General features: G+C 36.9%; 1 protein-coding gene across 3 annotated transcripts in view; it reads left to right on the forward strand.

Annotated features, from left to right (window-relative positions):
- The window catches only part of KIDINS220 (kinase D interacting substrate 220), a 75,407-nt gene that overhangs the window by 8,262 nt on the left and 43,165 nt on the right, over positions 1-23,980 (forward strand). For all 3 annotated transcript variants that reach the window (XM_054279366.1, XM_054279367.1, XM_054279368.1), the window contains exons 3-17: positions 3,531-3,629; positions 5,025-5,123; positions 6,530-6,628; positions 7,598-7,699; positions 8,131-8,229; positions 9,122-9,319; positions 11,180-11,278; positions 13,581-13,679; positions 14,363-14,461; positions 15,412-15,589; positions 16,114-16,278; positions 17,628-17,807; positions 18,166-18,331; positions 19,218-19,369; positions 21,729-22,018. In XM_054279366.1, the coding sequence (XP_054135341.1) occupies positions 3,531-3,629; positions 5,025-5,123; positions 6,530-6,628; positions 7,598-7,699; positions 8,131-8,229; positions 9,122-9,319; positions 11,180-11,278; positions 13,581-13,679; positions 14,363-14,461; positions 15,412-15,589; positions 16,114-16,278; positions 17,628-17,807; positions 18,166-18,331; positions 19,218-19,369; positions 21,729-22,018 (2,124 nt within the window). The remainder of the gene's footprint in view (positions 1-3,530; positions 3,630-5,024; positions 5,124-6,529; positions 6,629-7,597; positions 7,700-8,130; positions 8,230-9,121; positions 9,320-11,179; positions 11,279-13,580; positions 13,680-14,362; positions 14,462-15,411; positions 15,590-16,113; positions 16,279-17,627; positions 17,808-18,165; positions 18,332-19,217; positions 19,370-21,728; positions 22,019-23,980) is intronic.

The raw sequence follows: 23,980 nt of genomic DNA on the forward strand, positions 1-23,980 counted from the left end.
TTTCTTTCATTGTTGGCACATTTGTTCCATGCTGTGTATGCACATATGCTGAGGTATTTCAGATGGAGGAATTTTTAAGTTTCAGAGCATACACCTGAACCTCACCACGTGGCATTTAGCATATCTGAGAAGGGGAATGTCTGTTTCCTCTGCTGGCAACTCCTTTCAACAACATGGCAGAAATCAGACAGATCGTGTTGATATTATCAAGTGTTACCGCCTTCACCTTCTTTTCTAAACTTTTCTTCACTTATTGGTGGGACTAAATGTAGTCCTGGGTTTCATTAACTGCCTTTTTTGCAGAGTTCATTTCCCCAATACCTATTGTTTTCAGTCTTCTTATCTGTTGCATTGGAGAAGGTCATTTCTGCAGACAGAGGTGTGTGGTTTGCATCAGTTTCAACCCCCTTGTGGGCATGCTCTATATGTATAATGATAGGAGCTTTGTTTAAATATAGCTCTTCCTTGGAATTCAGTGGCTTTGAGTGCTGTTCACTTTCCAGTTTTAGACTTGCCAAGACATCTTTTCTTCTTGGGTAAAAAAAAAATACCAAAAGGAGAATGCCTTTGGAGATCTAAAAAGATTGCTGGCGAGCTAAGGTTTGCTAATGCCAGGACCTCCCAGGCTGCAGTGACTTGTGACTTGGTAGGACCACCCACATTATTACCAACCCTTTGTACCAAGCCTTTTTATCTTGACTGTGGTCAGTTGCCAGAAGAGCTGGGCTGTCCCAGTCAGTTGTGTATGGATAGTTTATTGCATTAACACTGTCAGTGTCAGCTGAGTGGGGCAAGTCTCAGCCTCTCTGCATTTTCTCTGCACGTCCTTCTGCTTGTGTGATTTTTTTCTCTCTCATACCAGACACATGAATTAGCAGCTATGATAGGTATTTGCTTTGTGTGATGCAGTTTGATCCTAACAGCCTCCACTTTCCCTTGATGTGCCTTTCTTTCTGCTCTTGGTACTGAAGGAGCTTCTCCATGTTCAATTCTGAATCTTCTGTTCTCTCACGGACTGTGAGAGCGCTAACCTGTGAGATGACACTACTAATTGATTTCCCCAAAAAGATGCAGGTGTGCTCCTTTATAATTTGATTGTTCCAACACTTACACTGAGCTATGATGTACAGATAGACAGTACTTGATGTGTGTGTGAGAAAAATGGGCTTTTAGTTGTTGTGGAGTGTCTAGACTCTTGGACAAGTTTTGAGAATTAATCTGGAGGTCACAGATACTATAATTGTCTTTTGTTTCTGTGTTGTGAAATCTTTGTGATGGTTGCTAAAACCTTATAACATTAAGAGTCTTCTAACAAAAAGGGAAGGATGTTTTCAGTACCCCTATAGAAAATTTTACATCTGTCTCAGAAAACTAAAGCCAGTCTGCAGCTGTATGACACTTCTTACAGAAGGGAATAATTTACCCATCCACAGCCTCTTCTTATCCAGACATACTTTTATTTGGAATGTATTATGCTTTTCTGTTACCCACTTGTGGAAGACAATCAGAGTGATAACAAAAGTAACTGTAACAGTTCAGAAGGAGATGAGAAGAATGGTCAGGCTAAAATAGGGGGTTTTATTTGTTTTGCCAAAGCATTGCTTGGAAGGCATCCCTGGAGATTATCTAGTCCTGTGTCCTGAGGTGGGTTGGTTGGAGCCAGCTGGAATTGCCTGTGTCTGGTGCAGCCTCTCTTCACCAAGGTTCAGGGCAGTTCCCTCTGCAGTACTCAGTGCAGTAAGGTTCCTGTCTGCCCAGCCCCTCAGTGCCCTCTGCATGGCAGAGGTGCATCAGCCTCAGGTGCATCAGCCACTCCTCCCAGCTTTGTCCAGGCTGTGAGGGTGCTGTGGGTGCACTCTGTGCCATTGCCCCATCCTTCATGAAAGGGTTAAATAGGATCCCAGTATTGATTCCCTGCACTAGGGACTGGCCTCCAGCTGCACTTTGTACTGCTGCTCCCAGTGCTCTGAGCCCAGCACTTGCAGCCAGTTTCAGTCCACCTCACTGTCCATCTGTCTAGCTTGTACTTCATTAGTGTGCCTGGTTGTGGGAGACAGTGTTGAAATCCTTGCTGGGTATGGCATAAACAATGTCTCAGCTCTGCATCCACTGCCCAGTGATGTCATCACAGGAGGAAGAGGGGTCAGTCAGGATTTCTGAAATCACTTGGCATGTGTATTCCCAACTTATTAACTTGCATATCTTAAAGAGCAGAAGTTATGACTCTTTTCTCCTCCAAAGAGAGCTGTTCTTTTCTAAAAAGTAGCATTTTATTTTCTCTTGATTTTTTGAACATTTTAATTCCTTTTTTTTAATGACCAGACATAAAACAACTACTTGTTGATATAAAATATACTTTAGGATCTAAAAGCAATGGTGTCCTTTTGAATGTATACAATGTACAGCTATAACAGCATAAACTTACATGAGGGCATAATTTTTCCATGTGAAAAATTACCTTATAAATATAATTACATAAGGAACAGCTGATGGGCCAGAAAGCATTTTTGAAAGAATCCATACATTTCTGTGATCCTGTGTGTGTAAAGAGCAGAAAGAATCATCAAGTATCTTTAGTAATCATATCATTAATAGTTTCAATTATGGAGGTTAGTGATATTACTGTATTGTGATTCTGCATTTTTATTCTTTCCAGGGAAATTGCTGGTATATAGCTCCTAACAGGTAGCTTTTGCATTTTTAAGAAACTAGTTAATTTGAGTTTTCTGTGTGGTGGAGAGAAAAAATAGAAGTGAGGTCAGGAAAAATTCTCGTACTTTTTTAAACTTGGAATTAATAAATTTACTGTAAAATTTAGCAAGTTTTACTCTTCAGCATCCAGAGCAATTGTACCTCAGAAATGTGCTGACACAAAAGTAGGCTGATGGAAGGATGACAGATTCTAACTGACTTTTAAAATACTTCTGAAGGCAAATGAAGCAGATTTTCTGTCTTTCATCTTCCCTGAGATGAGACTGTCTGCTAAGAACCCATGTTGCAGAGGACAGGAGTGATGTCTGTAGTTCCTGTGCTGTGAGATAAAAGTGGGGTATATAACCTGACTGATTTTTCCAAGGCTTTAGCAACTATTCCTCTGAATCAGTGTGTATGTTTTAATGGCCATTGTGGTTCTGAAGGTAGATATATTTCTTTATTAATTTTTTTACAATGTGAATGAGTTACTCCAGGTTGTAGACATGTAACACATATTGGAAATGTCTTCAGCAAGGAAATAATTCAAAAAGGTAGATATTTAATAATGTAACTTTTTTCCTTTTAGTAGCCCTTTTTAATGTCTGAAATGTTTGAGGTTTTTTGTGTTTGTTTTTTAAGCCCCTATGGGACAGGATTTAATACCATATTCTCCATTTTTATTGCAGTGTGGTTTCAACACCACTCCTTACTACTTCTCAGTGGTAATTAAAAATGGAAACAATGTTGCTCTGTAGTTTCTGGGGTCTTTTGTGTGATTATATGTGTCATTGTCATCATTTCCCAGTGCATCTATTTTCCTGTCACTTTGATTTCAGAATGGCCAGACTCCACTTATGTTGGCTGCTGAGCAAGGCAATTTAGAAATTGTCCAGGAGCTTCTCAAGAAGGGAGCTAATTGCAACTTGGAAGATGCAGTAAGTATTAGTGTTTTATGTGATGGCACCTAACAGTGGAAAAAGAGGAAATTTCAAGGGGCAGGCAAAGAGAGGGAGTTTAGGTTGAGCTCAGGAGGGGAAAAAGCAGGTGGAAAATGATGACATATAAGAGAAATTTTATACAAAATTGCATAGCTCATGTATTTCTCTGAGCCCTCATGAAGAGTAGGGATATTCCTCAGCTGTTTAAAACATCTTAGTCTCTGCTGAATTTGCTGGTGTGTCTTCTGGGAAATCAGAATGGAGAAAGACAGCATCAAAGATGAGGTCCAAGTATTTTGCTCATCTCAGTGTGTTGAGGTATGTCAGTGGGTTGAATTTTTGTTTGTTTGTTTGTTTGGGGTTTTTTAATTTGGTTTGGTATTTTTACAGCAAATACCCAGAGAGAATTTAGGTTAAAGGATTATTTCAGAACAATGGCAGAGAGGGGTTTGACATTTATGAATTGTCTTTGTGCCTCAGCAAAAGAGGTTGACTCCAGATGAAAGATGCTCCAAAGGGGTGAATAGAACAGAGATATTGTTAGAAAGTTTTGAAAGCTCTGTATATTCCAGTGAAGAGTAATAACCAGGAAAAAGGATATCACTTGTTTTTTTCACTTCTGCATTTAGTTTAAGTGTAGCAGTATGGACATCTAGGAAAGGTCTTCTGTGGAATCTGTCACCTAAAAACTCCAGAACAATCAAAACCTACCAACCAACCAATTCCTTATTGTTATTGGACATTTTATTACAGTTGCTGTAAATGCTACAATTTCTATACTTCTAGGAAGGATAGCTACCTTATGAACTGTTGCTATATTTTATAAGTGTGTAGCATATAAAAAAATCAATCCACACCTGGATGAGCTTTGAGCAGTGGGGGGGAAATAAGCATAATGCAAGGGGAAATGTAGCTTCCTGAAGTGATCAGAAGTGTGAAAAGCTGTGGTCCAGATTACCCTGCATATCAGTCCCTTGAGTGCTGTCACACATTATATGTGGAGATTTACTGCCACTGTTTTCTGTTCTTTTGGTTAGCATCTTGTTCCCTCTCAGGAGTTTTTAATACCTTCACCTCATTTTCTAATCCTTTGTAGGTGCTGCTTCCTCCATATACTTATTAAGGTAACCTGCAGTGAACTGAGGAGTGGAAAGGGCTAGATATTGGGTAGGAGAGCTCAAAACTGGAGGGGATATTTGGAGTAACTGGTCTGTATTTCCATGGGTATAACTGGCACGCTGTGAGTTCATTAGTATTGTTATTATTTTTTTAAAGGATGGCTATTTTATGGGCTTCTGTATTTCCTGTTGTGGATTAAACATTTGAAGAACAAGGTTACTTGTATTGAAATATTGAATATTACTTTATAACATTTTTTTCCTTTTTTTCTAGGATAACTGGACAGCTCTTATTTCAGCAGCTAAAGAAGGACATGCAGCTATTGTAGCAGAGCTACTCAATTATAATGTCAGTTTGGAGCATCGGGATTTGGTATGTGTTGGCTTAGTCTAAAAATAAAATACAAAAACACTTGTGTGAGTTGGAGTTTTTTGATTCCATACAAATAAGGAAAGATCTTTCATTTTAACATTATGTACCCAGTGCTGCTGAAATGAAAGAGAATATATAGTTAAAAATTGCTTTTTACAGCTGTCAAATGATTGCTTTACTGTTAATAATGGCAGCTGTTTACTAGGATTGCTGTTCCTCCCTTAATTTGCTTTGGAAAAAAGCTAAACTGAACAACAGTTTGATTTTGGGGTGTGTTTTGTGTAGCGAGAGTTTTTTGCAGGAGGAGGATTGGTTTGTGGTTTCTTTTGTTGGAGATTTTTTTGGGTGGTAGTGGCTTTTTTTTTCAAGTATTCTGGTAAAATAAATGTTCTCTTTCCCAGAAGATACCTGTCTGTATTTACTTTCACTCTGGACAGCCATGATTGCTCATACAGCAGCTCTTGTTTTCAGTCTCTAATACTTGCTTTCATTCATCTTGCCAAATTTTTATCTGGCAAAGTGGGCACTACAGTCCAGCCCATCTAAAGGGTTCTAAAAGCTGCTGCCATGAGTCTAAGGTGAGCTGGCTCTGAAGAGCTATAAACTGTTCCCATTTACAGGAGATTACGTTAGCTACCTGCAAGGACTAATTTTGTTCTGCTTAAGTTAAAATGTGGAAAACCACTGGGGATGAGTTCAAGTGCTTCCTTTAACTGAAGTTCCACTCTGTCTGAAAGCTGAGGCATCTTCACAAACCAAGACTTTTTGTTTAACATTAAGCATATTCACATGGCCAAGTGCTTGATTTCTAGACCTCTGCCAGTCAGAGGGATCTTTCTCATCTCCTGAAGTGTATTACAAATAAATAAAAACTGTTCTTACAGTTATTGGAGGCATACTGTTATTTTAAAATTGTATTTGTTTACCTGACCTGTCAAATGCCTTAGGCAGTGAAACCTTATTGTCTCCTAGCTTACAAACTCAAGTGAGCACACCAGTGTAGTTGGAAATTAATTGCTCTTATTACTCCCTGCTACAGAACTCAAAGGTAAACTTTCCATGTTAATAATTTGGAATCTAGACTTTAAGACATTGATGTGGTTTTTTTGTTTATTTTTTTTGTCCAGTGGTTGGATTTGTAAGCATTTGAAATCTGAATTCAGTGTTCAGCAACATTAAGAACATGATGTTTTCCCAAATTTTGCATATAACAGGAAATTAGTACTTCCATGCAGGAGCTTAATATTTATTTTGAATAAATAAGATTACAACATTATGTGGTCAGTCCTTACTCTATTTTGAATTTGCAGATTAGTTTTAGGACAAATACAGAATGAAATAAAAGTCATTAGTTATATTTCTAAGTATTTTTCAGTTTTTACAGTTCTTTGAATTGTGTTTGCTAGGGAGGATGGACTGCCCTGATGTGGGCATCATACAAAGGCCGTACTGAAGTGGCCAAACTGCTGCTTGAGAAAGGAGCAAATCCAAACATCACAGGCATGGTAAGTTTCAGTCTTAAACATCTCCTCCTCCCAAATGTTTGAAGTCCTGAATTGCACACTCATCTTGATCAAACTATTGATCAAAATTTTGATCAATACTGTCTTGAGCAAACATTTTGCATTTTTTGCAGTATAATATTTTTTTACTTACTTTATGAAGGATTTGCTTTGATAATCTGTTTGATTGCCACTGGCTTTTTTAATAATTTTGAATTTTTTTAAATTGAAGCGAATAGCTCATTTTGAGATTCAAAATATCAGGAGAGGAAATCATAGGAAAGATAAGTAGTGTATCTAATGTTACTTGTATAACAACTGTCATTTTTCTGCGACTGTAGAAGTTAATGGAGTAACTAATGTGTGCAATGTAGAAACCATAATTTCTTTAATTGTTTCATAATAGTTTAGATTATATGAACATATACCGTTCATATTGGAGAATAAAAAAACATAAGATTTTGAGATTTAGCTAATTTGTAAGCATTTTCTACAAAAGTGTAGGCACTGAACAATTTGTTTATACTGTCAGTTCTCTGCTGTTTGAGGCAAGGAACAATGAAGAAAGAACCCCAGTGGTCAGGGAAACCTTTGTGATGATTGATTTTTTTAGTTTTATACATGCAGTGTCTGTGTGCATGGCACAACTCCTCTGCAGTCCTGATTACTCAGGAGTATTACACAGCTGTCTGTTGCTTCCTTTCTACCTTACAACTGTTCCTATTAAGACAAGGATGTGAATTTACAAACCTTGTTTAAAGAGTTATAAATCAAAACTGGTTCAAAACAGTGGACAACTTTCTAGATATTGTCTAGGTAATGTACTGGATAACAATTATTGGTAATGTAGTTGGATTTATTTCTGTATATTCGTTATTTTATGGGTTTAACTTCTCTTGAGACTTGTTTTGTTGATGTAAAATAATTAAAATGCCTAAGACTATAATTATTTATTTGTTTTTTAATTCTAAGCAATACAGTGTTTATCCAATCATTTGGGCAGCAGGACGTGGTCACTCAGATATAGTCCATCTCTTGCTGCAGCATGGAGCTAAAGTGAACTGCTCTGACAAAGTAAGTTATACCTGTATAACATTTAATTTCTGTAATGTTTGATGAATTTCTTGTGAAAGGAAATCTATGAGTTCTTGATTAGAAAAACACTTGCTGTTGTATTTTACCCATGAGATTGGAATTGGTGTGCTAGAGTAAGTTGTTATGCTTGAAAGAGGTTTTTGCATAGTGCACTCAAGATGGTTGTGAACATATTTCTATTTTCAGAGCTGTTGGAAACCTTGCTATCCTAAGTTGTATAGAAAAATAATTCTTACAGCTATCTGCAAAAGAAAAATTGGAGTGGCTTTTCAAATGCTTGTGTTAATTCACAAGTTGAAATTATATTTTTGTAAAAACTAAAGCAGTGAAGTATAGGATAAGTATGCCAGATTGTATGGGATACTAAATACAGAAGGCAACATGATAAAATGTTGTGAATGTGTTTTCAGTATGGAACCACCCCACTGGTTTGGGCAGCAAGGAAAGGTCATTTGGAGTGTGTGAAATACCTGCTGCAGATGGGAGCTGATGTTGACCAAGAAGGAGCTGTAAGTAGCTGCATTTTAATAAGTGCATATGTGTGTACTATTTGGGTTTTTTTATAAAACATACCAAGAGATACATGAGACAAGATGAAATGTTGGTGTTGGGGTGTTTTGCTTCTCAGCTATTTGCTGACTGCATGTGAGAGTTACTGACATTTCTCAGTGCCTTTTAATGATGTAACTAGGGAGTTGTATTGACAGTGTACACGCCAGTATGTTAAGAGTAAATTTTAATGACTGTAAATTAATTTCAGTAATTGTTACCTGAAGGTTAATGCTATCAGAATTCATTCAGTATCCATGCCTGATACATCAAATTCCTCAGTGCCATTTGAAAAGTAAATCAAACACAAATAATCTTTTGAAAATAATAATGTTGACTGCGACTTTTCAGAAATTGAATTTTTTTCAGAAGTTTCAGCTGCATATTGTTTTAAAATATAACAGATTGCATTTAAATTGTTTGTCAGAATGAAAACAAAGTCCATTTAAAGTTAAGTGGAAGATTGGGAAAACTTTTGGTATTCATATGATTATTTCTGAAGTTCTTAAAAGATCCTATTGTCAACAGTATTGGTAGACCTGTGTGCTCTGATAATACTATGTTCCCATATCCATGACAAGAAAATTATTTTATCATATGTGTGGAATTCAGGAGGTAAAATAAACTGATCCGAGCTTTACTTATTGCCTTTGAATGTGTACAATTGCTCTTAGTTTATTTCTTTCTTTTCAAAAAGCATGTGTTTTGGTGCACTTTAAAACACAAAACTGAAGTAGCATTTGGATGATTAAGAGAGTGATGTCAGTGAGTGTTCTCTTCTTATTTGAACTGCTGATATAATGATGATTGCTATATCCACTGTACAATAAAATGTTTTGGTTTTATTTAAAGAACTCTATGACTGCACTTATTGTAGCAGTGAAGGGTGGCTATACTGACTCAGTAAAAGAAATACTGAAAAGGAACCCAAATGTAAACCTAACAGATAAAGATGGAAATACAGCTTTGATGATTGCATCAAAGGAGGGACATACTGAAATTGTGCAGGATCTTCTTGATGCTGGAACTTACGTGAACATTCCTGACAGAGTGAGTCAATTTTCATCACAATTGTCATTTTATATAGATATAGTTTATGTTTAAATACCAATGTATGCAGAATTGTAAATATGTGATTTTTCTGGCTTTCTAATTTTTCTGCCATCTAGGGGTATTTTTGTGTATTGCTCTTTTAAAGTACATTAAGTGCTAAATGTTGCTATGTGGAGCTCAAGGATAAATTACTGAAGCTGCTCTTTTTCTTTGAGATGCTTGAATTGAGAACATAGAGCATCTGACATATCTGTAACATAAGACTAATTATGAACTAATCTGTAGGTTTGGGGTGGGGTAGTGCTGCTAAAACCATAAACCATGGATTCTGTAAAAAAGAATGTATTCAGCATGTACCTTTATCTTTTACAATGAAACTTTTTACGAGGAAACTTGCATATATGAGAGGGAGACTTCAGCTCTGGGTTAAGAGATGTAAGTGTAACACTGTGTACCTGACCCATAAGTGCATTACTCAGTAGAGATGTGACATGAACAGTGCCCACAGTGGGAATCTGCTTGCTGGCAGCTCAGGATTTTATTTGGTTGCTTACACAGGTGCTTTGGGCTGTCTGCAGTGCCCCCCTGACAGGGAGGTGTTTCTGAAGTGTCAGAGACAGGTCAAGCACTGCAGCCTCGAGGCTGTAGTTGGTTAGATACCTGAACTTAGATGTCTCTGTCAGGGTCAGTGACTTAGTTCAGAGAGGTAATATGTTTTTGACACTGCGTAAGTTGGATTGCTTGGGGTTGCAGAGAATAGAGGAAAACTTTCTAATGTTTGCCTCATAAATTTAAAATTGTTTTGGATGCATTTTCCTGTATTTCAAGTGTCAGTGCATTTCTTAGATGGCAGTGTACTGAGCTATAGTTATGTCACAACAAATTTGATCTCAGGCACATAGCAAACTTAAAATATTTAAGAAAATCCATTGCAATCCTCTTAGCACCTCTTTTGCCACAATGTTCTACAACAGTCTGCATTTCTGTGCTTTCAGGAAGGAGAAATTACAGCCTTCAGCACAGCTGACTGTGTTCAAAAATACACCTAACAATGAGTACTCTTAGTTTCAGATGTTAGAGTAGGTTTTGATAAAGAAAGTTTCTTGGTTTGCAGCCAAGTATGTAGTGACTGATTGATGGGACATTTCCTACTGCTGAGTTCTCTGAGTCCCACACCTGTGATTTTGCTACACTTATATTTATTTTTCCTGTTTCATCCTAAAAGGAGTAATAGGCAGTTTCAGGACTGTAAGGTAATTTCTGAAATTCTAGCATGTCCTTAAGTGTCTTAAAATCAGAAGCCTTAAGCACAACTGTAACTTTGTTTTATGTATATACAGCTTCATTTACCACACCAAATTTTTTTACAATTTTGATCTGAGATGAAATTAGCCTTTTGCTTTTTTCTTTATAATAGCATAGTGTATTTAAACAAGATAAATTGATTTAAAATTCTTGAGGAGCTTTTGTCAGCTGTGAAACATCTCTAAGAGATTGACAATATTCTTGTTTGGTTGTAAGCAGGTTATTACTATGAGTGCTTGGTCTTCCTGGTTGGCTTTTTTCATATTTATTATTAATTTATGCTGGGTTTTTTAGGATAGTGGTATAAGCTAGATATATTTATGGAGTGTTTGTTTTCCTGAACAATTGAAAAAAAAGGTCAAGAATTTTTTCTATTAAATACCCATTTTTTTAGAGATCGTTCTATTTTCTGTATCTTTTTTAAAATGAATGGAGATTTCTTAATATGAATAGGCATAGTGCATGTTTGGAAGCTATAATTCATTCTATGTTGCATTTCTTATTGGCAAATAATGTTAATTCATGTTCAATATTCTTTCACTTTTTTTTTAGAGTGGAGATACAGTGTTGATTGGGGCTGTTAGAGGTGGTCACGTTGAAATTGTGAGAGCCCTGCTCCATAAATATGCTGATATAGATATCAGAGGTCAGGTAAGTACAACAGTGTAAATGTTAGAGTATTTCTTAAACAGGATGTGAATCTTTATACCAAACAATTATACTGTGTTCCTGAAAATAGAGCATTAAAGTTTGCGCTGTCTACTCTATAGGAAATTCAGTTCCATCAAACAGTAAGATACATCATGTTGCTGTGCAGGTTTTAAGCTATAAGATACATGTAATTGTAATGGCTTGTTAAGCACAGTTTTTTCACTTAATTGTATAATGGTTGAAAACCCCAAAATGTAAACTGTACTTCATCTGCACTACTGAACAGATTTAGAATAATGGCATACTTTTAAAGACATTTAATATAATGATTTAAATCATATTTTAAACAGAGTATCAATGAAATGTGATACACCAGAGATTGTATCTGTTGTCAGAGCAATTCTGTCACTGTGCTTGGTTGGTTCTTGTCTCCACCAATGTTCTGTGTTCCTTTCTGTTAAACACTGTTAGTGATTTCTGTGTTTTCTACCTACCCCTTCTTTCTTTTTTGTCCTTTGATTAAGGTATTAGTTTTACTCTTGTACTGGAAGCTCTCTCATTCAGCATGGGACTTGTGTTTGTTACATTCAGTTTGCTTTCTTTTGCTTGAAGCTGTTCAAACCACTCTGCTTTGTTGGCACATGGGTTCTGCAAGTTGGTACACAAAAGTAACTAGTCACTGAGAGCTGCCTGCTGCTGCTGCAGAGGGTCTCTGAGAAGCCAACAAGTTTTTGTTCTCAAGAAAAAGTAGCATTAGAATCTCTTCCTCTAAGCTGACATTGGCAACCTGTTCTTCTGGTTGTGACATGGGTTTGAAATCTGAAGCTTTTTAACATCTTGCTGTGACTGAAGCCATACAGAAGCAGCAGGAGGATGCAGAGACTTTGGTAGCAGGGAAGCTTGTGACTTGTGGCAGCATGAGGCTGCTTGAGTGGCAATTTGCAGTGGTTGATCTAGACAACACTTCTGTGGCCTTACAGGAGGCACAGCAGGAGTCAGTAACATCAGAGCTACATTTTGGCTCCTCACTTCAGATCAGAGTTTAGGACCAGCAGTATCAAAATTGGAGATGAGTGCTAGTTCCCTGCTGGGAGCAACTTCCCTGCTGTTTGGCACTGCAGCACCTGCCTCCTGGCCTCTTCTGGGGAGATGTGTTGATTGATTGCCCAAATTTGTGATGTTTCAGAAATACTGCTGAGTCTTGGCCAGCCTTCCAGTCATGGTGTTCCTTGCTGATCATTCATTCATGTGGTCACTAGCTGGTGGATAGCTTCAGCAGATAAAACATGACTGAAAGGCCATTGACAGTGGGTGTTGGGACAGATAAGGGCTCAGGCAGTTTTCCTCAGCCCTTCTGGGAGGGGCAAGGACCCGGCTGGGAGCACCTGGCTGTGTGATTAATGTACAGCTCAGGCTGATGTCTTGGGAGCCAGCTCACTGAAGGACAGAGAAGATGAAACTCAAGTGATTGGAGAGGAAAGAAATCTTAGTGACTGGGCTTGTTAAACTGTTGAGAAAGGCTTTAAACTCAGTATGCTGTGAAGCCCATGAGTGGAAGAGAAAGAGCTGTAAATGAAAGAAGCAAGCAAGGTAGAAGGCTGCAAGGGACACTTTGACATTCCTGCTTAGAAATAGGTGTGTGTTCAGAGGCTATTCTTAAATGTCTCTACAGAAATATGCATCAAACAGAAAGAGACATGATGCAGTCACTAGGCTACAGAAAGATTGTGAAAGTCTTCCCATATGTGAAAACTTTCTGAGTAGCACACATCCACACATCACTGGGAGGAAAAGAAGATGACAGAAGCAGATTTGCAGCTGTGAACCTTCCCCCAGGTTTACTGATGAAATATCTGGCTGATCAGAGTTCTGGTACTGTGTGTTGACTTTATTGTCATCTACTTTTATAGCTTCCCAGCTTCCAAAGCCTCTGAAAAAAGGTTGGTTTATTTCATGAGGTAATTTGTATATTTGAGTTAGAACTGAAAACTTAAATGTAATTTCAGAAACTTTTTCAAGACAGGTTAAGTCTCCTTGGATTGTTAAAGCTCTTAATATATTTCACAAACATTTTCAAAATAGATTTATAATCCCTAGCCAAATTTGCATCCTCCCCTCTAAATTCTTCTCTTGTGCCAATTAGATTTGTTGACCTTTCCCTTTGCCTTCAGCTGTGCTAAAAATTGCTGTATTATAGGCAGTTTTCAATATATAGTAGTTGTACTTTAAATACTTTTTTTGAAATTAATCCAACTAAATAAAAGTACTGTTAGTGAGTAATACTCTCCTTTTTTTTTTTTAGGATAATAAAACTGCTTTATATTGGGCAGTTGAGAAAGGAAATGCTACAATGGTGAGGGATATCTTGCAATGCAACCCTGATACTGAGACATGTACCAAGGTAACAGTATTTTAATTGAATTGCTTTCTTTAATATCTGTTCTTTCCTCAGCTCTTGTGTGATGTGAAGATCATACCACTTTCAGTTTTTGTCAAGTGTTGGTACCTTGAACACTGTTAATTTTTTTTCCCTGAAATAAGGCTTCTCAGCAATAGTAATGTTCCCTCTGTTGATAAATATGATTTGCTGTTAAATAGCAAACAGGGATAGGAGGGAGCTTGTGGATTCTTTACCTCAGCATCATTGACATGACCAGCAATAAGGAGTAAAGAGCAGGTGCTACTGGAAACTGAGGAAAGAGGTTTCTGATATTACTAGGTGTGAGTTTAGGCATGTGCAGCAGTAAGGAAAAAAATAAGAGAATAGTTGGCACAGCATTGGAATATTTTCATATATTTTGTATTATATCTGAATTTTGTCTTTCTCTATTTGACACTGTTATTGACAGAAATGGTTTTTTTTTCTTTGATTCTTGTCAATCTAGAACTGATTCTAGATTGATAAAGTTGATTCTTATCAACTTTCATAGACATAGGTGCTAAAGTGGTGGTGTTTGCACAGTAGCACATTTAATTTTAATGATCTTAAATTTTTTTGTTTTCATTTGTTACCCAATCACTATTTCTTTTACTTGGTTTTGGATATCTGGAGATCTTTATATTAGTCCTGCTTTTCCATTTCAGGATGGTGAAACACCGCTTATAAAGGCAACCAAGATGAGAAATATTGAAATAGTAGAACTTCTTCTGGATAAAGGAGCTAAGGTCTCTGCTGTAGACAAGGTAAAGAATATTTGTTTGTTTGTATATTTAATAATTTCAGTTTTGCAGCAGGCTTTTGGAGAGGGCTGTCAAGGCTGTCAATACAGAAAGAGAGCTTCCCATATGGTTAATAATTAAATAGACAATAAGATGTAAATGCTTAGTCTCTCATATGTTTAATAATTAAATAGATAAGAACACTTAAGTGTAAATTTGTTTCCACCATTAGTGTTATGTTGGATTTTGATTTGTTTTGTATTAGGGTGCTCTTAATTACTTGAAAAAAAATCCAGGTGAGGAATAAAAACTTGCACAGATAAAACAGCTAATTTTTAGTACACTTGAAGAAGAGCATACAGAATGGTTGTCATTTGTCACTAATGTTAGGTTTTGATTAATAGACATGAAACTAAAGGATGCCAAGGACAAATACAGCTGGTTATTGCTGTCTTGTTATGCATTACCTGCTTTGACTGCAAACCTCTTAAATACAGGAACATTTATTTGGTGCTTTTTTAATCTCTTCTTTAGGGTGAATAAGTAATTATATTGGTTTGATGCAATAAGAAAGCTTTTACTGGGAAGTTTTTGGGGAAGTCTGAGCAGACATTGAAAAAATTCTAACAAGCACTAGCTCTTGTTCCAAACAAGTCCCTGAGTTTGCCTGTAGACATTTGTTTCTACACAGAGACTACAGTTTTCATGAACTTCAAGATATTAATAAGCATTTAAGAAAGAAGGCAGTGTCTGAGGTTTAGCATTCTAAGAACTGCTTTTTCACATGTCTTCTCTGAAACATTTGTAATGCTTCTTCAAGGGCAAAAATGCTTGCTGTAAGGCACTGATGCTTTTGAAAGTGTCCTAAAATTTATTTCAAGGAAATAGTGCTTCTGAAACAGTGTTGAACATACAGTGTGTCTATAGTTTTAGGAATTCCTCTTAGATATTACTGACTTTTCACTTAATTGCAGAAAGGAGATACCCCACTTCACATTGCCATTCGTGGGAGAAGCCGTAAACTTGCTGAATTACTCCTAAGAAATCCAAAAGATGGTCGATTGCTTTATAGACCCAACAAGACAGGAGAAACCCCTTACAATATTGACTGTAGCCACCAGAAGAGTATTTTAACACAGATATTTGGTGCCAGTAAGTATAAGTTTTTTTTTTTTTTTAAATCACTCGTATGTTGACAATCCAGTTTATTCAATTATGTATTGAAAGGCGACTACATTTTTTTGGTGTTTTAATGTTGCACCTAACAGGAAGGCTTAAAAATAATCAGTTGGGAAAAAATCCCATCACTCTGAAAGCCTGGCACAGGTAAAATAACCTTTTATTTTGATTTTAGGTGTTAGATACTACGTGACTTGTGTTGATCAATCGCTTTGTTTTTATTTGGATCTTGCTTGTGTGGGAATTACTTTGTTTGACTTCTGGTGGTTTGGGGTCTTGAATCTTGCAGTAGACTTCAATAGTTATGATAATTATGTATCATTTATGTGGATGATTTAAAATTCCTTTGAACAGGAATGTACAAAGAACAAGAGCTGTTATAGGGCAGGAGTATATATACAAATATGGGTGAATGTGTCATGACTTTATGTATGAAAATTTTTGTACTGAAGAGCTTTCTTAGAGCCAAGATGTGTAGCACAGTGTTTGTGTTGCAGGACACTTGTCTCCCACTGAGTCTGATGGTGACATGCTGGGCTATGATCTGTACAGCAGCGCTTTGGCTGATATTCTGAGTGAACCAACCATGCAGCCCCCCATCTGTGTAGGCTTGTATGCACAGTGGGGAAGTGGAAAGTCTTTCCTGCTTAAGAAACTGGAAGGTAAAAGCTTGATTTAGTCTTTTCAGTACTTACAATCTATCTATGAAAAGCATCACATTGGAGTTACTAGTTTTGTGAGGATTGTTGGTCCATGTGATGTTGTATCTGGTCTCTGGTTCTATGATGAAAGGATTTAAATTTTGCTGTGGTCAGTTCATCCATAGATTGCTTTGTTCAGTTATACGATGTCATGACAGTCTTTAGGTGCTTTTGTCTATTTTCCTGTGAGTTTCCTGCGGTAGTGAATCTACCCTTTAGGTACTGCAGAAAGTCTGACTGCCAAAATATGCCTTGCTGGGCCTGTTTGTGTGTCAGATGAGGTTCAGACCTCTTCTGCAGTATTTATTTATTGTGCATCGTGTGTGTCTTTTTCTTTTCAATGCTTAAGAACAATTATCAGGCTATTAATATTTTATTCTCTTTAATGTATGTTCTTTGCATCTAATTTTCTTCCCCTTTCCTGTTTCTTATTTTTGAGTTTTTTGAAAACTGATGGCAGAGTAAGGCAAATGCAGTATATGAAATTAATCAATATTATTCCTGATGGATATAGGCATCTTATTTAGTTTTAGCATTTTCTTATAAAGGGTGTTTTTCTGACAAGTTTCAATATAATTCAAAATAATTCTACCAATTTTGGTGTTTCTTACTTTCTGTGATTTCCCTATTAGCTGAAATGAGATCTCTGCATTAATTTTTTTCATCTCCTGTTCCATGTCATAAACAAAAAGCATATACAAAAAGACTGCAATATTTGTTGCTGATGAGCTTTTACATTTCTAAAGCACTTTCTCAATGTTTTCTTCCTGTTCCTCATTCCTGTTTTTGTTCTGGATTGTGTATCTATTATTTCTTACTCCATAGAACCAAAATAAGTTCCTTCAGGAATTCCTGTTTTAGTAAATAAGAATCCACAAACAGAAATAATACAACAACCTTCACATTGTACTCTTACATCTGACTGTGTGAGGAGCACAGTCCATGTTTCACTCATTGAGATTTTGGGGTTGGGTGGGGTTTTTTGACAGATGTGGTGGATTTATTTTTCTCAGAGTCATAAAATAGGTTTTACACTTTTGCAGGAGGATTGCATGGCTTTTAATATGCTTTCAGAGGTAGCAAATCTGCAGCAAGGAATCTGAGTATTGTGTATTTAAATATTTTCATTCATTGCATAGATGAAAACTTAAGATTTTGTATTGATGTTTGAAGAAGAATTCAAGCATCATTGTCTTTTTTTGGATCAATAATCGAGATAAGTTATCCAGTCTACTGGAAAAGTTCTTTTCAAAAATGATCTGTTCTTTAGTGACTTCGTATGTTAACTGGTCTTTGTGTTTTTGTTTTAGATGAAATGAAGACTTTTGCAGGACAGCAGATTGAACCTTTGTTTCAGTTCTCTTGGCTGGTTGTATTCCTCACACTCATGCTGTGTGGAGGTTTGGGTTTATTGCTTGCCTTCACTGTGGACGCAAAGCTTGGAATAGCAGTGTCACTCAGTTTATTAGCTGTTCTCTACATTTTCTTTAGTAAGTCTTGTATGGAATTCATGAAGGTTTTTATCTATTTTTGGGATTAAATATTGCTTTGTAGATATGCTTTGCCATTCAGAAAAAATACTAAATAGTTTTGTAGACAATAAGACCCTTTTGGACCTTTTGTTTTGCTGGTATTTGTGAGAGGGCATTCTTGAGAACAAAGAAGGATTTTGTTTATTAATTTCATTGTGTTACTCTTACCATTCTCACCATTCTCATTTTTAGCCTAACTACTAAAAGTTCATAACTTCCTTTACAGAACTTCATACTTTATCTGTTCAAACTTCCTGATTCTTTCAGCTGTCAGTGTTGACTAAATTAAAACCATAACATCTTTTTAATATTTTAGCTGTCATTTACTTTGGTGGCCGGAGAGAAGGGGAGAGATGGAACTGGGCCTGGGTGTTAAGTACAAGGTTGGCAAGACATGTTGGATATTTAGAGTTGCTTCTCAAACTCATGTTTGTGAACCCACCAGAACTACCAGAGCAAACCACTAAAGCTTTACCTGTCAGGTTAGTTATTTCATTTATTTACTCTTGAATAGATCAGTCAGGCTCACTCTGATCCTTCTCAAACTGTGTGTTTAATGTGCACATTTAGCTTAATAGGAAAATTATTGAGATTCCTGTTAGAAAAACAGTAGCTCTAGAAGATCATAAAATTTTCAGTGTGAAGAAGATAGTAGTGCTCTCAAGAAAAACAGTCCGCCAAAGTTGATGGAAGTGCTTTTTAGAATTTGGGGTTTTGGCTGTTGTAGTAATGAAAATTCATACCAGATAAAATAAGAATTTATGTATGTTGTGTATTATCTATGCCTATTGCTTGTTCCACTGATTACTTCTGTTAAGGTTTGTGGGTTTTTTTTCCTCCCTGTAAGTAGAGCATCAGACTGTTCAAAGCTTCTAGTTTACCTGAAAACAAGAAGATTTATGTTGTGTGTTTGAAAATTTAATTTACATCTATTGCTTAAAGACTTCTATTTTAGCCTCATGGTACTTTTATGTCATCTTGTGTTTCTGTATTTTTTAGTCCTCTATCAATATTTGAAAATAGATCAGAATGCAGTTTTGAAAATATTTGTCAATATTATGGTTTGGCATCATAAAGATATTTTCATATTTTCATGTTTTTACTGTCATCTGAGGTACTATTAGTGATGTGACAGTTTTTATCTTTAAAAGAAATCAAGTTTTAGAATAGGAAGTGGGGCAAAGAAGAGGTTGATAAATAGGAAAATAGTTAAATTCCATGTAGATTTTAAAAAAATTTAAGTGTTTTACATTTTGTACCACTTAAAAAAGCTTTTAAGTACAGAGATGCAGCAAGACTTTTGTTTTAGTTGCTAGAAAATATTTAAAGTTTTCTGAAGTATACAAAATACATGCTTTTCTCTTTCAGATTTTTGTTTACAGACTACAATAGACTGTCCAGTGTAGGTGGAGAGACTTCACTGGCTGAGATGATTGCTACCCTCTCTGATGCATGTGAAAGGGAATTTGGTTTCCTAGCAACAAGGCTATTTCGAGTTTTCAAGACAGAAGATACACAAGGTGGTTGTTTTTTTTTGTTTTTTTTTTTACCTAAATGACATTTCCAATTATTCCATTTCAGTGCACTGTTACCAGGGCTTCTGTTTTTTGCATTATAAGCTCTTTTTAGAAATTGTTGTAGCCAAGCAGAAATTCATGGAGAAGGGGAAACTCTTTGTTTGGAAGAGAAAAAATGCCCCATTTTATTTACTAATCTTGATTTTATTAATATAGTAAAGGAATATCTCCTGTGAAGTATAGTTTTCAGAAACAGCAGTGGAAATATATATTTATATTACATCCTTATAGATGCAGCATATTTCCATAGAAATTAGGTCAATGTGTCTGAGTCAGATAAAGGGAAATGTATGTTTTGTGTATTGCTAAGAGAGGTTTGTTTAGTTTATTAGATTTTAATTTAGAGCTTTTATGAGTGACCACTGCTTATTCTTGGAAATAATAAATATGTTTAACATGTTGGTCCAATCCTATAAATTGCTGTGATTAGTACAAGTAAGGGGGGCATGAAGTGTACCTACTTGATCCTACAAGCTTTTTCATTCTGTTTCATCTGTAGGTTTCTAGAAAAAGAAATTCGCAGAGTAGAGTATGATATTGTGAAGAAGGAATACTAGGGCTTAACTTGTCAATAATTGAGGATTTGTTTGTACTTAAAGTTTAGTGTATGTCAGTTGCTTCTCATTTCTTTTTGTCCACAAATTGAGGAATCTGTCACCTGTCTCAAAGAGAAATGTTTAGACTCTTCTGTCCTGCAGAGGCTGGAAAAAACACACTATGTTTGCTGTGTTCAGCTGTATGCTGAACACAACTTACTCCTCATTTTTCTTTTTCAAATTCACTAAGTGTTCTTTATGAAAGACATGTGTGGATTTTTTCACCCTTTTTTCCATGTTAGGTTCTGCACTTCCTCTCCTTAATCTCAGTGAAACAGCTTTCATGATGCTGTAATTTTTCCTGAAGAGAATGGCAGTGTAGTGTTGGCTTCTTGTGATTATTTGCAATAATCATCTTTTCCCTTTCATTTGTAATCTTACATTCACTTGTATTCTTTGCCCTGTTGCCTTTCTGTGCTCTAAATATCTAATTGATTTTTAAAATTGATTTTATCTATTTGATTTTGCACATTCTCTCCTTTTTCAAGTTGTTTACAGGTCCAGGGTCATAGGTTTATTCCCTATGTTCACAGAACATAGATGTTCACAGAAATTCCATAGAGGCTTATTTTTAGCCTTCTGTATCTTAATTTTTGCTATGTCTGTAAACTTGCAGACACACCTCTTTCAATTGTCATGACATTGTTCATGATATTCAAGTGTTTCTCTAATCCAGTTCTGTCTCTTTCTAGTAAGAGGATGCTTGCAATTCTACTTAAGCCTAGAACTGAATCTAATTATATCTGAGCTGTTCCCCTTCATTTCTTGCCTCTCACTTCTGTTATTATGCATTTCTGTTGCTTTGTCCTGCGGCACAGTCCTGTAAGTCATTTATGTCAGCAATGTGAAAAACCTTTGCAGCTCATGCCTTGGTATAGAAAATAATATGGGCCACATATAAACCTTGAGTATTCTTTCTACTTTGATTGTCCCCCTGTAGTTCAAATACTGATGTTTAGCTCTCATAATTGTGTTTTAGATCTTTGCTATTCTGTTCTTTGTTATCAACAAATGTGTCCAGAAGATAGCAATCTTCTAGATGTACCACTGGATGTGTACAGGTCCTAAAGGCAGAGACTGCTGCTTTGGAAAATGCTGTTTCTTTGGTCACAGATTTAGCTGTGCTAAGCTCCAGCTGCAGTATTTGCTTCTTTCTTATCAGTCCAGTTGAAGTCAGGAGCTCTGGACTGTCCTCTGGGGTCCATGTGAGCTGTCCAAAGCACAATTGCTGCAGTTATCCCATTCGTGTGTGTTTTAGCATGCAGGAAAGGATTGCCTTAGGCTGCAGCTTGCAATTTTGGTTTAGTTCTTCAATGGTACCATTACTATTAGATTATGTAAGTACCAGGTTCCAGTTTAAAACTGAGTAGTTCCTATACTGTTGCCTTACAATTTGTTTACACAAATACACTTTGCAAAGAGATGCCACAAAAGGGGTGATAGCACTGATACAAAATTGTGATTTCTATCCAGTGTGGATTTCTTAAAATGATGGAAATAAACTAAAGATTAAAGGAATATCTCTGCTTCGTAATTTCCAATAATTTTGACAAATAGTTTTTTTTTCTCCACTGGTTTGTGACTAGGTGGTAACACTGCAATGAGCTTTTGTGCCAGTTAGTGTTTTATGAGAAGTGTGCAAGTTAATAGATTTTTCACTCACCTATCGTTGTACATTAATTCTAACAGCAATACTTGTTTCCTAGGTAAAAAGAAATGGAAGAAAACTTGCTGCCTGCCATCCTTTGTGATTTTCCTGTTCATCTTGTCTTGCGTTGTTTCTGCCATCGCCCTGTTGGCGATTTTTAATGTGGAGTCAGCCAACATGACAGTGAACGTTATTCTCATAACAGTGACCTGTATTGTTGGCTTGGCCTTTTTCTTGAATTGCCGCACATGGTGGCAGGTGATGGACTCGGTTTTGAATTCTCAGAGAAAACGGCTGCACAGTGCTGCCTCCAAGCTTCACAAGCTGAAAAGTGAGGGCTTCATGAAGGTGAGTGTTTGTGTGAATTGGCCCTCAAAAGGAATGAAACAAACCCCCAGACATGGAGCATTATTAAATCGAGGCACCATTAATTTAATCAGGCTAAGTCTCACAACACGAGAATGAGACTTGGTGAGTTTTTACTGAATGGAACACTTCTGTGCCGGTGGTAATTGTGCTTAGTATATGAGATCTATCTGTTTAATCATGAATGTTATGTCATGGATTTCAATTTTCTGATTTTATTTTTGCTGGGAAGAAAGTAATTGGGAAAAAATTCTCAATTACCATTATTTCATAAAAGCTTACTTTAGATCATAAGATGAGAAAGAATAGCTTTGAGAATCTTCTAAAGGTGTAAAAACAAGCCTAACTTTGTCTGTCTGCAAGACCTCTTTGCTAAGAAAGGAACTGTAGTGCTGAAAAAACATTACAAAGCACTCCATTTAATGAAAAATGGTATTTCATGAAAAATGTTAGAAAATACTATTGTTTTGCTGTCTTGTATGTATAAACTGATAAATATACTCTCAGGCTGTCATCAGATATGCTATATGCTCCTCTTTGAAAGTAAAATGTAGCATTGTGATTTTTAGCTTTGTAGATTACAGCCAATGTATAAAAATCTGTTGTACAAATATTTTTCATACAGTCATAGAATAGTTTGAGTTGAAAGGGACCTTTTGAAGGTCAGCCAGTGCAACCTGACCTTGAATATTTCCAAGGATGAGCATCCACAACTTTTCTGGGCGTCAATCTGTACCAGTGTTTTACCACCTCATTTTAAACAAACTTCTTCCTTATATCTAACCCAAATTGACTGTCCTTCAGTTTTAAAAACCAATACCCCTTGTCCTCTTGCAAAAGGCCCTACCAAAAAGTTTGTTCTCATATTACCTACAGGCCTCTATAGGTACTGGAATGCCACAATAAACATCTCCCCAGAATGTTATCTTCTTCAGGCTGAATAATCCCAATTCTCTCAGCCTTTCATCACAGCAGAGGTGCTCCATTCCTCTAATCATCTTTGTGGCCTTCTTTGGACTTGCTCCAATACATTGGTGTCATTGCTGTTTTGAGGGTGCAGCACTGCAGGTGGGGTCTCACCAGAGCAGAACAGAGGTGCAGAATCCCTCCCTCACCTGCTGCCCACACTGCTTTGGATGTGTCCTGTGCAGCCCGGGACACATTTGGCTTTCTGGGCTGCAAGGGCTCATGGCTGGGTCATGTCCAGCCTCTCACCCCAGCATCTCCCAAGTCCTTCTTAGCAGGGCTCCTCTACATCTGTTCATCCCCTAGACTGGAATGATACCAAGGATTCAGTACACAGGTGCAAGGCCTTGCTCTTGGCCTTGTTGAACCTCATGAACCCCCTTCCTGAGCTTGTCCAGATCCCTCTGGATGGCATCCTGTCCCTCAGGTGTGTCAACTGCGCCACTTATCTTGGTGTCATCTGCAAACTTGCTGGGCATGCACTTGATCCCTTCATTCATGTCATTAATACAGATATTAAATAACACTGGTCCCAGTGTGGATCTCTGAGGGACAGCATTTGTCACTGATGTGCATTGGGACACTGAGCCATTGACCCTTTGTTATTTTTTGCATCTCATGACAAGTTCAGCTCCAGCTGTGCCTTGGCCTTCCTCACCACATCTGCTCACAACCAGACCGTGTCCCTACACTCTTCCTAGCATACCTGTGCTTGCTTCCACTGCCTGTGCATTTACGTCTTGGACGTTGGTTTCACCAGCAGGTCTCTACTCAGTGCAGTCAGTTTTTATTCTCCTTGCCAATTTTCTTCCTCTAGGGATTACAGGCTTTTGTGTTCCATGGAAAGCATCCTTAAAACATCTGCCAGCTGTGTTGTCCCTGTAGTCAGTTTTCCAGGGGGTCTGTTGACTATCTCCTTGAAGAGCTAAAAGTTTGTTTTCCTGAAATGCAGTGTGCTGACTTTATTCCTTACCTGAC

Source organism: Melozone crissalis, unplaced genomic scaffold (genome assembly GCF_028551555.1).
Source record: "Melozone crissalis strain CALT ecotype California unplaced genomic scaffold, PUWL_Pcris_2 ptg000027l_1, whole genome shotgun sequence".
Lineage (NCBI taxonomy): Eukaryota > Metazoa > Chordata > Aves > Passeriformes > Passerellidae > Melozone > Melozone crissalis.